Source organism: Rhinoderma darwinii, chromosome 9, assembly GCF_050947455.1.
Source record: "Rhinoderma darwinii isolate aRhiDar2 chromosome 9, aRhiDar2.hap1, whole genome shotgun sequence".
Lineage (NCBI taxonomy): Eukaryota > Metazoa > Chordata > Amphibia > Anura > Rhinodermatidae > Rhinoderma > Rhinoderma darwinii.
The window spans coordinates 105,907,806-105,924,768 of record NC_134695.1 but is presented as its reverse complement, the minus strand read 5'-3'; the positions used below and the strand labels follow the sequence as shown (position 1 = coordinate 105,924,768).

Here is a 16,963-nt window from a genome sequence, read left to right as displayed (position 1 = left end):
CCACATGTGGGGTATTGCCATACTCGGGAGAAATTTCATTACAAGTCTTGGAGGTGCTTTTTCTCCTTTATTCCTTGTGGAAATGAAAAAATTCTCAACATTTTAGTAGAAAGAATGTTGGTGTTCATTTTCATGGCCCAATTCCAATAAATTCTGCAAAAGAACTGTGGGGTCTATATGCTCACTATACCGATTGATAGATTCCTTAAGGGGTGTCGTTTCCCAAATTGGGTCACTTTTGGCTGGTTTCGACTGTTTTGGCCCCTCGGGGGCTTTGCAAATGCGACATGACTCCCAAAAACCATTCCAGATAAATTTTAGTTCCAAAAGCCAAATTGTGCCCTTCCCTTCTGAGCCCTGCCTTGGGTCCAAACAGCAATTCATGACCATGTATGCAGTATCAACGTAATCGGGAGAAATTGCATTTCAAATGTTGGCGTCCTTTTTCTCCTTTATGCCTTGTAAAAATTGAAAATGTCTAAAATTTAATTTTCACAGCCTAATTTCAGCAATAAACCTGTGGGGTCAAAATGCTAACTATACCCCTTGATAAATTCATTGAGGGGTGTAGTTTGCCAAACTGGGTAACTTTTGGGGTGTTTCCTTTGTTTTGTTATCACAAGACCTCTCTTCAAACCTGTCAGGTTCCTAAAATATATTCTAATATAAAGGAGGCCCCAAAATCCTTTATGTGCGCCTTTGCTTCTGAAGCCGGTGTTTTAGTCCAGTAGCGCACTAGGCCACATGTGGGATATTTCTAAAAACTGCAGAATCTGGGCAATAAATATTGAGTTGCATTTCTCTGATAAAACTTTGTGTTACAGAAAAAATGGATTAAAACAGACTTTCTGCAAAAATAATGATTTGTAAATTTCATCTCCACTTTGATTTAATTCCTGTGAAACGCCTAAAGGGTTAAGAAACGTAACTGTTTTTAATACTTTAAAAGGTTCAGTTTTTAAAATGCGTTGATTTTTATATGGGGTTTCTAATATATAAGGCCCTCAAAGCCGCTTCAGAACTGAACTGGTCCCTAAAAAAAAGACTTTTTCTTGATGGTGTGAGAAATTTCTGCTAAACTTATAAGCCTTGAAACGTCCTAGAAAAATAAAAGGACGTTCAAAAAATGATGCCAACATAAAGCAGACATATGGGAAATGTGAAATAGTAGCTATTTTGTGTGGTATTGCCATCTGTCTTACAAGCAGATAAGTTTAAATTTCTAAAAATACAAATTTTGGCAAATTTTCTAAATTTTGGCGTTTTTCACAAAGAAACACAATGTATCGACCAAATTTTACCACAAACTTAAGCATGCTTTCTCTCCCCCTCCCTTCTCTCAGTGCTCTAGCGCAGGGCTTCTCACACTTTGAGGCACACCCGGTTTTTGTTGTGAATCGTGGCATGCTCCCTAAACATCCTGAATGCAGAAGGACAATCTTGCTGTCTGTGGGCCTGCCGCTTGCAATAGGTGACCTGATATATACACTTTAATCAAAAGTGATCTATCACAGATCTTCTTTTTATCCGGTGCAGATCAACACAAGTGGTGTGCAGGACTCTCTCAATGTGCTACAGCGCAGTATCTACACCACAGCTACATGTCTTTCTCTTTTGGCCCAGGTTTCCTTGCACTGATTTTCATCATAGAGCCTCCCACTAAAGCGCCACCACTGCCTTATAGTGTAGCTGAATATCTTTATATACATGCCTCTATCAGTATTATTAGCTGCACCGCCACACATGGTATATGCTAATTACCCGCTTGAAGTCATGGAGGTGAAGTCCTAGGCTGAATAGTCACGGTAAATGGTCCATAAACGCTCATTCTGGCTTGATTGACGACCGTTAGGCCAGAATATATTATCCCAAGCCAGGTCTGGCGGCATCCGGCGAATATATTTAATAGTTGACTCTCACTGACCTCTACATTTAAAAGTGATCTGAAACTAGTGCAGAAATTTTGTGCTAAGCACATCTACTGTAAATAAGATAGGTGTCATATTGACCTGGTTACGGAGTTACATAGTTAGTACGGCTGTAAAAAGACACATGTCCATCAAGTTCAACCAAGGGACGGGAAAGGGAAGGGAACAATTTCTACACATAGGAGCTAATACTTTTTTGTTCTAGAAAATTATCTAACCCTTTTCTAAAGCCATCTCCTGTCCCTGCTGTGACCAGCTCCTGCGGTGACTATTCCATAGATTCACCGCTCTCACAGTGAAGAAGGCTTGTCGCCTCTGCAGGTTGAACCTTTTTTTCTCCAGATGGAGGGAGTGGCCCCTTGTTTTTAGAGGGGGTTTTACATGGAACAGGATTTCACCATATTTTTTGTATGTGCCATTAATATATTTATATAAATTAATCATGTCCCCCCTTAGGCCTCATGCACACGACCGTAAAAACACCCGTTATTACGGGTCGTAATTACGACCCGTAATAACGGGCTCATAGACTTCTATTGGCCACGGGTACCTTCCCGTTTTCTTACGGGAAGGTGCCCGTGCCGTTGAAAAAGATAGAACATGTCCTATTTCAGGCCGTAATAACGGCACGGGCAGCCCATAGAAGTCTATGGAGCTCCTGTAATGACGGGTGGCTACGTGTGTGCACCCGTCATTACGGGAGCGTTGCTAGGCGATGTCGGTAAATAGTCTGTCCAGAGTGCTGAAAGAGTTATCTGATCGGCAGTAACTCTTTCAGCACCCTGGACAGTGAATTCCGATCAGAATATAGAGCAACCTGTAAAAAAAAAAAGACGTTCATACTTACCGAGAACTTCCTGCTTCCTCCAGTCCAGTCTCCCGGCCGTTGCCTTGGTGACGCGTCCCTCTCGACATCCGGCCCGACTTCCCTGGATGACGTTTCAGCCCATGTGACCGCTGCAGCCAATCACAGGCCAATCACAGGCTGTAGCGGTCACATGGACTGCCGTGTCATCCAGGGATGTCGGGCTGGATGTGAAGAGAGGGACGCGTCACCAAGACAACGGCCGGTAAGTATGAATTTCTTTAACTTTTATTACAGAAAGGGCTGTCCCTTCTCTCTATCCTGCACTGATAGAGAGAATGGCTGCCGATTTAGTGCAGTGTAATTTTGCAGCCAAAAACGTGCCCGTAAATACGGGTGGAATACGGGTGACACCGGGCCTGTATTTACAGGCACAGGCCCGTAAATACTGGTGCAAAACGGGTCGAATACGTGTGACACCGGACCCGTATTTACGCCAGTATTTACGGATGGGAAAAAATACAGTCGTGTGCATGAGGCCTTAGTCGTCTTTTTTTCAAGGCTAAATAGGTTTAATTCTTTTAATCTTTCCTCATAACTTAGATTCTCCATGCCCCTTATTAGCTTCGTTGCTCTTCTTTGTATTTTTTCCAACTCCAGGGCATCCTTTCTATGAACTGGAGCCCAGAACTGAACTGCATATTCTAGATGAGGCCTCACTAATGCTTTGTAAAGTGGCAATATTACATCCCTGTCCCGCGAGTCCATGCCTCTTTTAATACACAAAAATATTCTGCTGGCCTCTGAAGCAGCAGATTGACATTGCATGCTGTTATTTCATTTATGATTTACAAGTACACCCAGATCCTTCTAAACAAGTGAATCCGCCAGTGTAGCTCCCCCTAGGACATATGATGCATGCAGATTGTTGGTACCCAGATGCATAACTTTACATTTATCTACATTAAACTTCATTTGCCAACTGGACGCCCAAACACTCAGTTTGTTTAAATCCGCTTGCAATTCACGAACATCTTCCATAGACTGAACTATATTACATAGCTTGGCGTCATCTGCAAAAATAGAAATAGTGCTATTAATCCCATCCTCTATATCATTAATAAATAAGTTGAATAATAGTGGTCCCAGCATGGAACCCTGGGGTACACCACTTATAACAGGGGACCATTCAGAGTAGGAATCATTGACCACAACTCTCTGGATACGGTCCTTGAGCCAATTCTCATTCCAATTACAAACTATATTTTCTAAACCTATAGTCTTTAATTTACCCATTAGACGTCTATGAGGGACAGTGTCAAATGCCTTTGCAAAGTCCAAAAACACTAAATCCACAGCGGCCCCTCTGTCTAGGCTTCTGCTTACCTCTTCATAAAAACAAATCAGGTTAGTTTGACAACTTCTGTCCTTAGTAAAACCGTGCTGGCTGTCACTTATAATACTATTTATTGTCACATAATTCTGTATATAGTCCCTCCTCTGTACAACGCCCACTTGGTCGAAAGTAAAAACACGCCCACTTAGGCATTAAAAAACTCATTAGCATAAAGCTAATAAAGTGGTTTAAAATAGATCGTTTTTCTAAATAAAAAGCATCACTGTCACCTACATTACAGCGCCAATCTCCTTATGTAGGAGATAGGGCACTTATAATGTGGTGACAGTCTCTTTAAGCTTACTGGTCTATAATTACCCGGGGAAGACGTAGAGCCCTTTTTGAAAATAGGCACCATATTTGCCCTGTGCCAGTCCCTTGGCACTATACCAGTCACTAGAGAATCTCTGAATATTACAAAAGGGGGACAGAAATAACTGAACTAAGCTCTTTAAGAATTCTAGGGTGTAACCCATCTGGTCCCGGGGCCTTGTGCACATTTATTTTATTTAATTTAGCTTGGACCATATCTACATTCATCCAATTCAGTATATCAACTGATATATTAACAGCACTGGCACCGGCTACATCAGCTGCTCTTTCTTCTGTTGTATATACAGAGCTAAAGAACCCATTTAGTAACTCTGCCTTCTCTTGATCCCCTGTGACCAACTCCCCATTACCACTATCTAGGGGTCCTACATGTTCAGACCTTGGCTTTTTTGCATTTATATACTTGAATATTTTTTGGGGATTTGTTTTACTATCCTTGGCCACCTGCCTTTCATTTTGTATTTTTGCTGATTTTATTACATTTTTACAGATTTTATTAAGCTCTTTATATTTTACAAAGGCTACAGATGTACCCTCAGAATTGTATTTTTAAATGCCCTTTTTTTGTCATGTATTGCCCCTTTCACAGAAGGTGTAAGCCATGTGGGATTTAATTTTGGTCGTTTATAATTGTTACCTATAGGAATAAATTTTGCACTATAATTACCCAAAATCTCCCATTTATCATTTGTCCCATTATTTAACATTCGTTCTTCCCAGTCTATATCCTGAATTGCAGCCCTCATCCTGGGGAAATTGGCTTTCTTAAAATTAAGTGTTTTTGCCCTCCCAGCCTGTGTTTGTTTTTTACAGTATAGGTAAAATGTAACTATATTATGATCACTGTTACCGAGGTTTTCACGAACATTGACATTCCCAACAAGCTCTGCATTATTAGAAATGACCAGATCCAACAGAGCTTCACCTCTAGTCGGGTCTTCCACAAACTGGCCCATAACATTTTCCTGCAACAGGTTGAGGAATTGTCTCCCCTTTGCAGTTGAAGCCGAACCATGACACCAATTAATATCCCGGAAATTAAAATCTCCCATTATCACTACAGTACCCGCCTGTGCAGCCCGCTCCATCTGCTTATATAGATGAACTTCCATCTCCTCAGTTATATTGGGGGGGTCTATAGATTACACCAAAAGTAATTTTTTCAGTGATTTACCTCCCTTTCTAGTTTCACCCACAAGGTTTCAACCTCCTCACAGTATTCACCCACTATTGTCTCTTTCACACTCGCCTTCATATCGCTTCTCACATACAGACATAAACTACCACCTTTCCTACTTGTCCTGTCTTTCCGAAACAGTCTAAAACCCTGTAGATTTACAGCCCAGTCATGTGAAGAGTCCAGCCATGTTTCAGCAACACCAACTATATCAATATTTTCTTCCAGTACCAAGGCCCCCAGCTCCCCCATTTTGCTTGCTAGACTTCTGGCATTTGTGAACATACACTTTAACTTGCCTTTTCATTTTTTCACTTTTATTATCAGAAATGTGATTTGACATTATTTGGGCATTTTTATTTTCACTGCTGTTTTGTAATGAAAGGATCTCCTTATCCTGTTGTCTAGTCCTCTCCCCACATTCTGTTTCTCCCCCCACCAATATAGTCTGACCCCTCTCTAACCTGACTACCCCTTTATTTTCTACATTGACCTCCCTTCTCAGCCCTAGTTTAAATACTCCACCACCCCATCTAGAATTCTCTCCCCCAGCACAGCGGACCCCCTTCCATTTAGGTGCAAATCATCTGCAGAATACAGTTTGTACCCCAATGAAAAGTCAGCCCAGTGCTCTAGGAACCCAAAGCCTTCTCTTCTACACCAAGACTTCAGCCATGCATTTAACTCCCTGAGTTCCCGCTGTCTTTCCAGTGATGCGCATGGCACAGGCAGTATTCCTGAGAATACAACCTTGGAGGTCCTTCCCTTCAGCTTGTAGCCTAGTTCTTTAAAATTATTATTAAGGCTCCTCCACCTACTATTTATTCTGTTGTGGTCCATGTCGGTACCAACAACAGCTGGATCATCACCAGCCCCTCCCAGCAATTTGTCCACCCGTTCCACCACATGCCGAACCCTGGCACCAGGGAGACAGCAAAGCATTCGGTTGAGGCGGTCTTTTTGACAAATTATTCTATCCGTCTTCCTGATTATAGAATCCCCCACGACTATCAATTGTCTTGCCTTACCTGCATTACCATCCCGCCGACTACTAGCTGGGCTGTTCTCCCGGCTGTTAGGGAGATCAGTATCCACAAGGGCTGCCATTTCTGAGACCGACACCCTCGCATCATCACCCAACTTGGCAATTTTGCTTGGAATGTCAGAAACCGGATTTGCCTTCCTTTTCTTGGACCCCTTTCTACTGCCCCTAACTACATTAACCCAGCTACTTGCCTGATCCTGCTCACCCATGTCTTCACCCTCCAGTTCTAACCCACTAACTGCATGCTCTGTGAGCAGCATGCTCTGCTCAAGATTGTCTATCTTCCTCAGTGTTGCATTTTGCTCCTCCAGATCTCTATTGCGAGCTTCCAGGTGACCAACATGCTCACATCTGCCATAGAGGTATTCACCCTGGAACTCAGGCTCCTGTCGTGCATACACATGGCAAACTGTGCACTGAAGAAAACCTCCAATGTTGCTGTCCATTATCCCAGTTACAAAAAAACAGCGAACAGTTGTTAATGCAAAAAGAAAAGAAGAGTACTTACTGGGGCTTTAACTCCTCTTTTTAACTCCGGTTTTGTAACTCCACTTGATATACAAACCACTTGTTTTACAAGCCCACTAGAGCAGGCTCTCTAGAGCCCTGAGGGCTACTTTATACCACCTGGGACCAGTTAACCTCTCCCCCTAGTCAGCTGCTCAGCAGGAAGTAAGCTTTAAATTGTTCACAAGCAATTTTCTGCAGCTTCTAGAAATGATGAATTACATGGCCTTATACTAGGGCTTTGCTTTGGTGGTGACCAAGATTTGAAGTTATGCTGCCAAACAAGTTTCTATTTTACTTATTTCATATCATACATTTAACATTGAGAATCTTTTCTACTTTTTTTCTTCACCTCAGGTTCGGCCGTTGAATTCTGAAGGATCTCTGTGTGTCTTTGGAACTGAGAAAGTCCGTCTGGTTTATCTGCGGAATAAATTGGCTGGTTAGTGTTTACAGCTACAGGGATATCAATTGTTTGTGTACAAATAAAAATTCCAGCCATTTTGGCAATTCCTAAAAAGATAAAATCTTTGTAAATCAGTAGGTGATCAGTTTACTTTTAATAATAGTCTGTCGTGGGTTCCCAACAGATCACGATGAGTTTGAAGTTCCAGAGACGTCTGATAACAGCCGAAGACAGTTACTTAAAACGAAAAGCAAGAGACATTTTTCCTTCCGAATTTCCGATGAGGAACGGCAACAGCAGAGAAGGTAAGTGTGGATTTAGAAAACATTATGTATAATGTTTGTGTCATGAGGATTTGTCTTCATAAGTTTATCACTTTGATACCATAGGGGTCCGAGGTCTGTTTCTCCTATACAGAACTCCAAATCCACTGCTGCTCCTCCCGTACAGTTGGAATAGTTTTATATGTAAAAAGATTTCTGAATATAGATTTATACAGATCCCATTAAATTGCACAGCTCTGTATTGAAAATTCCAACATCAATGACCATCTTTATTTTGAAAATAACATTCGTAAAGGTTTGCCAATTCATATACATGTGACAGCCAGTTGATCGGGGAAAGTATCTGTGATACAGAGAAAAAGCCTAACTCCGTGCAGTATAAAATGGGCCACATTTTCTAAGACTGGTGTGCATTTTACACCAGTCTTAGTAAAAGAGAGAGTTGGTGTAATTTGCGCCAAATTTATTAAAATGTACACGCCTCTTAATAGGCTTGGCGCATTTTACATTGTGAGGGGCAGAAAAACAAATCAAAGCCTGCTATGAGCAGGTGTAGATTTACTTAGAAATTTGCACCGTTTCCTTAATACATTTGACTAAAACGACACGTCCTTAGAAAACACCTTCTTGTCACGAGAAAAGTCACAAATGGCTTGATTACATAGTACAGCAGTCTTAAAAAGAATTCATGTTTTCTTAATATCCACACAACTACAGTTTACGTATAGTGTTGTAGAAATGAATCTGCTATCTATTCCTTAATACACATACACAGAGCACAAGTAGGTCTTGTCTGCTACCTTTCCTCATAACGCCCATTCACCCTGAGGAAGCTTAATAGATCGAATAGTATATAACGTGTCATTCTTTGCAATGTCATTCACAGGGTGATGATGAAAGACCCTCAGATGAGATTGAAACTAATATCCAATCCTAAGAATTTTAATCATTTGGTTCATGTTGGGCCTGGGGATGGAAAGCATCAGTTAAAAGATCTGCCAGTGGTAAGACCTGTCTGTTCTTCTTATGTTGAATGGGGGATATAGAATTTTCCAGATACCTTACTAGGGAGGGATTAGGTAGTTTTATAAAAATGATTGCATAAGGCCTCATGCACACGACCGTAGCCATGTGCACGGCCGTGATTTTCGGGGTGTGATAGACGTGGAGTGTCACCAGTGGGCCGCCCGCAAATCGCGGGTCATGTACATGGCCGCGTGCATTAATTTCTATGAGCCTGGACCGCAAAACGCAGCCGTAATAAGGCATGTCCGTTCTTTTTGCGGTCCAGGTTCCTGGGCCATGCACGGACCGTGGAAACCACGTCGTGTGAATGGGCCCATTGAAATGGGGCCGCAATTCACCCACAGATTTGCGGGTGAATTGCGGCTGCAAAAATACGTTTGTGTGCTTAGAAAAGTTATGTTACTTACTATATTAAAGTGTATTAATTCAGATTGAAAGATGCAGCACACTATGGGTATAGCATGGGATGATAATGCATGGGGAATAGCATCCAGCAGCACTATTCCTTGCATGTAATCTAACCAGTGTTCAGTGACTATGGGTCCTGTGTCTCTGACACGCAGGATCCACCTGTTATCTATCACGTCTAAGTTCATAACTGATAGATTACAGGTGGATCTTGACCTGCTAACACTGAACCAGTCAGGTCAGTGGGAATGGCTGAATCAGGTCATAGCGAAGGATACAGCAGCTCTGTATAGAGAATACAGAGCAGCTGTTTCTCAAAAAGTAAAATTAATTTTAATAAAAACTATTTATAAAGTTACACCAAACACACTGACTAACCTATTAAAAAAAAAAGTGTACATAGCCTTTAATATACTTACCTTTTAGAGTTCTTTAGCGTTCCCTCGCTGCTGTTGGGCTACCCTGTCATATCTGTTTACATGTGTAGGTCCGATAGGGATGACGCGTCACGTGAGCGGGCCGGCCAGTCTCGAGCGATGTGGTGACTGTGTAGCACCTATGATGAGCTGGCTCTCTCACACGACTGTCATTACGCAGGAGGGTAGACGGATGAGGTGGGGTCCCTATACCATGGCAGCAAAGGAACAATTCCTAGGAAACTACTTTAATGCAAGACCAGAAACCGAAGCAAAGGTGGTGTCGAGTCTTCAGGTCCTCCAACCATAGGAAAAGACTTCTACCCAAATATCCCATTTGCCTCCAGATGAAACCTTGGTTCCCGCAAATAAACGTGTTTCTTTGTATAATGAAAAGTTGGACAATTTTCCAATATAGCTTTTGTAGCCGTTTCCTCACAATTTTAAAGATCTCTGCTTGCTATTTTTCAATGGGAACCTTCATGGTTATGTAATGGACACCCACAGGTGCAAGACTGGTTACAGTACAGTTATAAGAGCGGAGTCGTGTAACAAGCCGTGCGCCTGTGTGTCCCTCACATGATCAGGACTGGTTTTTATCCATTGGAAGCTTCCCATTCCCTTCAAAACTGTAATCCACTAATATAGAAAGTATATTGAAAAGTAGTATAACTTTGCATTGTACAATGAATTAAGTCTATTTTCTGACATACGAACACCCTTTTAATGGTCTAAGGGCTAGTTCACACAGTTTTTTTTTGCAGGAGGAAAATTCCTGCTGCAAAATCTGCTCCAGGCGTTTTTTGCACAGTGGTTTGACAAAAACGTGTCAAAACACTTGTCGAGGCGTTTTTTTTTCCGTCTCCCACGGATTGAAATGGGGTTTTGGAGGCGGAAACCGCCTCAAGATAGGTCATGTCACTTCTTTTTACCGCGAGGTGGTTTTTCCACTCGTGGTAAAAAACCGCCTCCGCCTCCCATTGAAATCAATGGGAGGCATTTTCGTCCGTTTTTTGAAGAGTTTTGCGGAGCGGTTTCCTCGTCAAAAAAACTGTGTGTGAACAGGGCCTAAGGCCTCATTCACACTTATGTATTATGGTCAATATTTTGCATCAGTATTTGGAAGCCAAAACAAGGAGTAGAAACTGCACAGAGAAAAAGTAGAATAGAAGAGGTGCAAATCTTTCTGTGGTTTGGAACTACTCCTGGTTATGGCTTACAAATAGTGATTCAAATTACTTCCCAAAATACTGTTGTTTGAATCATGCCTTGGGGTATATTCACACGCAGTAGCAAAATACGTTGAAAAGAGCTCCTGATTTTCAGGCGTTTTTGAAGCTGAATTTGAAGCTTCTTTTGAGGCGTTTTTCATAGTGTTCAATGGAAAATCAACTCCAATAAAACGCATCAAGAAGTGACATGCTACTACTTTTTACGGAGCAACTTTTACGCTGTTTTTTAAAACAGCGGCGTAAAAAGACGCCCTGTATGAACTAAATGCTGTTTTTCCCATTGATTTCAATGGGCAGATGTTTGTAGGCGTTCAGCTTCCGGTTTTTGAGGCGTAAACGCCCTGAAATACGCCTGAAAACACTGTGTGTGAACATACCCTAAGGGTATGTTCACACACACTAATTACGGACGTAAATCGGGCGTATTAACCCCCGAATTACGTCCGAAATTACGGCTTGAATGCGTTGACAAACATCTGCCCATTGAAAGCAATGGGCTGACGTTTGTCTGTTCACACGAGGCGTATATTTACGCGCCGCTGTCAAAAGACGGTGCATAAATAGACGCCCGCGTCAAAGAAGTGACCTGTCACTTCTTGGGGCGTAATTGGAGCCGTTATTCATGGACTCCAATGAAAAGCAGCGCCAATTACGTCCGTAATGGACGCGGCGTTCAAGCACCTGCACATGCCGTTACGGCTGAAACGACGGGGCTGTTTTCTCCTGAAAACAGCCCCGTAATTTCGGCCGTTACGGACGCTGTAGTGTGAACATACCCAAACTCTGACACAATATTCTGAACTATCAATCAGGCACAAGAAGAAAAAAGAAGCAGCAGCAGCGGGCAAGAAATAGCAGGGATGGGAAGACCACTGTCTTCCAGCAGTGACACCGGTAAATACCCAACACATTCTAGAACTGCTACAGTATACTAGTATAGTCCAATTGGAAATAATATGGATTTTTATTTTAACAGTAAAACGAAGCTCATGCAGCTCCCAGTCAGAAGATTCCCTGTCCTCACCTCACAGCTTGATCCCCTCGTCAGATCTCCTACATGAGGTAAGAACACAACGGGGCAGATTTACTATTCAAAATGCGCCAGAATTCTGGTGTACATGCTGTGTGTCACATTTAGTTTACGGTTTTAGACCCTTTTTTTGACATGCATGACAGTGGGAAAGGGGTGTGGTTTAAAATGTGACTCCATGCGCCAGAATTTTGGCGCAAAAAACTAGCGTAAACTAAGTCAACTATTAGGTGGAATAAGGAAGAGCAAAGTGTCCAGCTGGAGGCGCCACGTTTTTCATACAGCCCACACCACTTTGATCAATTTGGTGTATCTTCGGGCTGCCTTGTCTAAGTTTGCATGGTCTAAAACTTAAACAGTATTAGTAAATCTGTCCCATACTATTATGTTGAGTATAAATGAAGTTATTCTAGATGTACAGAATATCCAGTTTTATCACGTAATTCGTGTATAAGGCCTTATTTAAATTTTGAAAATCTTTTTAGTCATCCTGAAGTTTAGGATCAAGAGTACATTTGTGAAGGTGCCATATTGAAAGTTCTATGCTAGGTGGAACTTCTGCCCATGGCGGAAAGGGGAAACAGACATGTCACCCATTTGGAGCAGTTGTCATGTTAAGCCACTGCTCCAGCCCATAGACAACTATAAATTATTTCTTATATGACAAAGGTATTGGAAATATGCAGAGGGTTGACCCTCTATACACCTTAAGGGCATGTGGAGGAATATGACAAAAAAAGTATATAAATGATTTTCTGGTCTAGTGTATTGACCTACAACTACAATGCTCTAGCCACAACCCTACCACGTGTGACTGCAATGTTCGTACAAGGTTACATGGAATTCTAGATCTAAGCTCACAATGTAAACTGTAACTTATTTGCATTCAGAATTATAGGACAAAAGGTCAGCACCAATTGGTGTGGTCTTAAGGAGAACCCGTCACGGGGAGACGCCTTTTAATTTGAGTACCCTAATAGTTATACTAGTGAGAGTAATTACATCCAATAAACAGCCCCTTAAAGTGGCAAACAGGGCACTCAAAAAAACAACACTTTTTGGTTCTCTGGAGTCAAATGATGCAAAACACGCTCTCTCAGCTAATCAGCAGCCTTAAAGATCATGTGACACTCCAGGACTACTCAAAAACAAGAGTTGCAAAGTGAATCATCACATGAGAGCTGCTGACTTGCTGAGAGGGATCATGTGACTCCTTAGAACAAAGATGTGCTGTCTTTTCACCCCCCCCACCATTCGGCACTAGTTGCTAAGTACATGTTGACAACCCTAGTAAAAAGTGGACTGGCTGCTAGGGGTACCAACCACAATCTAATAGGACTTATTTAGTGTACAGACCGAGAAGATGGGGAAAGGCATCTTGGCAGCAATCAAGACAATGTTCCTGGCTGTGGCAATGATCAGACCTTTTTAAGAACTATTTTCTACAATGTTCCCTCTTTGATTTGGAACGTTAAGGGAACATTCCCGGCAAAACTGATACGCTGTGTTATGCCTAGTGCAGGGACTGAGGGGCCGGTGATTTGATACACACAAAAAATGTATTCATTTTTTTTTTTAAATAAAGTACTTTTTATTAATCAGAGTTTCTACTATACAGTAAGAGACTGCCACAATATGATATACAAGGTACATAGGAATAAATACAAACACATTAACATTAGTCCTTTACCCCTGTTGTATATACATTTCCACTGTAGTCCGGGTCATACTGCAAATCACTCCTGAAGTCCACAGCCCAGCAGTGAAAAGAATATACACGTACATGCATGTAAATCACAACCTTATACCCTTTCCAAGTACTACTTACATGGGGTTTTACCTCGTATATCACAGAAAAGCTGATCATTCTAAACCAACCCCCAATGTTCTTCTCATAAGCAGTGTAGCAGAAGCCAAACCCTGGACAGTCTACCCATTTTCCCCATTGCTGCTCAAATTTATTTAGTGACGCCTCTCTTAAAATATACCTTTTTTTTCCAGCAAGTCAAATTGAAGGCGTTAATAACCTCAATGGGGGAACGAGGGAATCCGCCTGTAGCCAATATTTAGCTATCTTTTTAAGAGCCTGGTTAAGTATTTTAGCAATGGCCAGTTGTTCCATAAGGTCTTCCAACAGCTCCCCCTGACAAAGCTTAGGAGGTCCACTCTCGGCTCCACGGGTACTGCTATCCTAAATACTCTATCAATCAGTTCCTTCACATCCCTCCAAAATCTCTCCAGGCTATTTAAGACCAGAACATGTGTTTTTAGATCAGCCCTTTTCTCAGCACATATAAGACTGCTTGCATCCGCTCTCAAACCCATTTTTTTTTTAGAATACCCAGGGGCTTCTGTAAACCCTACGTACTAAATATAGTGACATACGCTGAGCCACATTAATGGACAAACCCCCCCCCCCCCCCCCGTTGATGCCACCACCTCCTCCGACATAGCCTTACGTATAGGCCCCACATCATTTTAGTCTAATAGGTTCCAATAGGTCACCTAGATGATCAGACAGTAGGCACCTATAAGTCATGGAGATCAGTCCCTTAGTTGTAGCGGTCTTAACTACATGTTCGAAAACCCCCGAGGAGGTAATACTCAAATCTACTGATTGTATCTGCATTTGGGCATCATGTCTCATCTGCAGATACCTATAAAACTCATTTATTGAGTTCAAACTTGGTGAAAGGATTTAAATTCGATATCCAGATAGTTGCCGAACATACTCCGCTCCCTTCCTTTCCCACTACTGAAACCCTCCAAATCAGCATAAACTTTGAACACCCCTAGATTCCAAACATAGACTTACTTTATGCATAAAGCCTATGGGCTTCCAAAGCCTCAAGCAGCGGATACCCAACCCCTAAATAGCAAGTTAGTGTTCCGCTCGAATCACAGTTCTACACGATCTTCCACTCTCTAAAATGCTAAAACTGGGCAGCCAAATAATAGATCAAGGAAATTTTGTAATGCCAACCCCCTTCTCCCCGTGAAATAGATTTTTCTCCAAGTTCTAGGAATGCCCCGTTTCTATACAAAATCAGAAAACTAGATATGCATCCTTCTAAACCAATATGTGGAAATCCACGCTGGTGCATTGTGGTGCAACATAGAGAATTTGTGGCAATAAATGACATTTTTAAAATTCGTTCCACCCAGAGCTGAGAGGGGCAGCTTAATCCAGACATCCATCTAATCTCGTATCCTAATTAGGAGAGGTTTTTATTAAGACTGATATAATCCATAACTGATATAAATCCTAATGCCCAAATATTTGAATTCTGTGTCACATGGGATTGATATCCAAGTCAGTACAATAGAGGTAGATGTGCTCTCTAGGGGTAAGAGGGTCCATTTCAACCAATTTATGGTCAGCTCTAAATACCTCCTAAATACAGATTTATAATATCCCCAACTTCTGGCAGCGATTTATTCCCGTTGCTCCACCACCCCAGACTGGAAGGTATTCACCCGGGGGTGACTTCTTAAAATACATGCTAGTGTTTCCACGGCCAGTGCGAACAGCAGGGGTAAAAGAGGGCATCTCTGCTGTGTCACCCTGGTCCAAGAAAAATGCTCTTACGATGCCACATTTGCCTTTTTTTTGTTTTTGCATTGGGAGCATGGTAGAGCAAATGAATCCAACTGATGTAATTCGGGCCGAATGCCCATCTTTTCTATAATGGCTTACAGATATATCCACTCGATGCTATAAAAACCCTTAAACTGCGTTCTAGGGATTATTTGGGACCGCCTGCATGTTGAGAATTAGATAAAGATAGTTCACTGCCGTAGACTTTGATGGCATGAAACTGGACTGGTCCCCGGGTGCACCAGCGCGATAATTCTTTCGCCAAATGTCAATAAGGACACTGGCTTATATAGTCTGTAAAACGAAGCCCGTATGACTACCTCTTCATATAATGAGGCCGGTGCTTACCCCTATAAAAGATTCTCTCTGAAGTGTTCTTAGAATCCGTGTCATGCACCACCGCATTAGGCCTTGAACTAGTGGTATCAGTTTGGCCCGGTATCCCTTGTATCGAACAGTATAAAGTACACAATGATATTTCACTGTAACACCTAACTTTTTATTTTCTAGGTTCCTGACAACACCGGTATTTTGAATATGTCCAACACTTCTTCATAAGACCAGATGCACGACACAGCTGCTTTTTATGCTGACAAGGGTTAATCACAAGTGACTTGGTGGATTTTTTGAGTTTTTTTTTTGCTACAGTAATAGATTTTTCTTACGGTCTTGTTATGTTTTAAAGTGTGAAAATAGTTTTTTCTGGATTGCCACGGACTTTAGTGATTACACAACCCTTCATCTCTCGTACCCATGACAAAGTATGTGGATGAATTATATACAGTGGATCTCAAATTATTTTAAACCGCAAGAAGCACCTACAGTGTGAGGCTTTTTTTATGGAGTTTATTATATATGTACATGAAATTACAGAAGCGATAAATTCCGGTTTGGAAAATGTCATTTTATTTTTTGGCTGTGAATATACAGCATTGTATGTAAGATAAAAATTTATACAGCATAAATATTATGAAATCTCTGACCGTGTCCTTTCTTTATTGACGACAAGTAGGGGTTGGTCTGTGTCCTGTTGAGAAAACATACAAGATTAAATGGATCAACTTCTTAGGTGCATGTGCCCACAGGTACTATAAATGTGTGATGACTACTGGAGGTGTCTCTTCCGTTCACAACGTGTGATGAATATGTTGCACCACGGATCCAAGGGTCTCCTTACAGCTCCTATTGCGCTATTATGGGGTCCATCGCGATTTTTGTCATTTTGATGGAAAGAATAGCGTTTCGTGCTGCACTATTCTTGCTATAAAAAAGTAATGCAACTGCCGCTGGAGGCTCCTAACGCAGATGCGAACAGAGCCTTACCCACCTTAAGTGAAGAATATTAATAAATGGTCCCAAAAGGCAAAGAAAC

At 41.7% G+C, this 16,963-nt stretch overlaps 2 protein-coding genes across 3 annotated transcripts in view; one reads left to right on the top strand and one right to left on the bottom strand.

Annotated features, from left to right (window-relative positions):
* Positions 1-16,546, top strand: part of CDC42BPG (CDC42 binding protein kinase gamma) — a 227,571-nt gene extending 211,025 nt beyond the window's left edge. The window contains exons 32-37 of the mRNA XM_075838724.1: positions 7,549-7,633; positions 7,782-7,902; positions 8,768-8,885; positions 11,776-11,857; positions 11,940-12,025; positions 16,102-16,546. Of these exons, the coding sequence (XP_075694839.1) occupies positions 7,549-7,633; positions 7,782-7,902; positions 8,768-8,885; positions 11,776-11,857; positions 11,940-12,025; positions 16,102-16,149 (540 nt within the window). The 3' untranslated portion in view covers positions 16,150-16,546. The remainder of the gene's footprint in view (positions 1-7,548; positions 7,634-7,781; positions 7,903-8,767; positions 8,886-11,775; positions 11,858-11,939; positions 12,026-16,101) is intronic.
* Positions 16,475-16,963, bottom strand: part of SCYL1 (SCY1 like pseudokinase 1) — a 39,977-nt gene continuing 39,488 nt past the window's right edge. For both annotated transcript variants that reach the window (XM_075838726.1, XM_075838725.1), the window contains one exon: positions 16,475-16,618. The gene's annotated coding sequence lies outside the window, so the exon portion shown is untranslated. The remainder of the gene's footprint in view (positions 16,619-16,963) is intronic.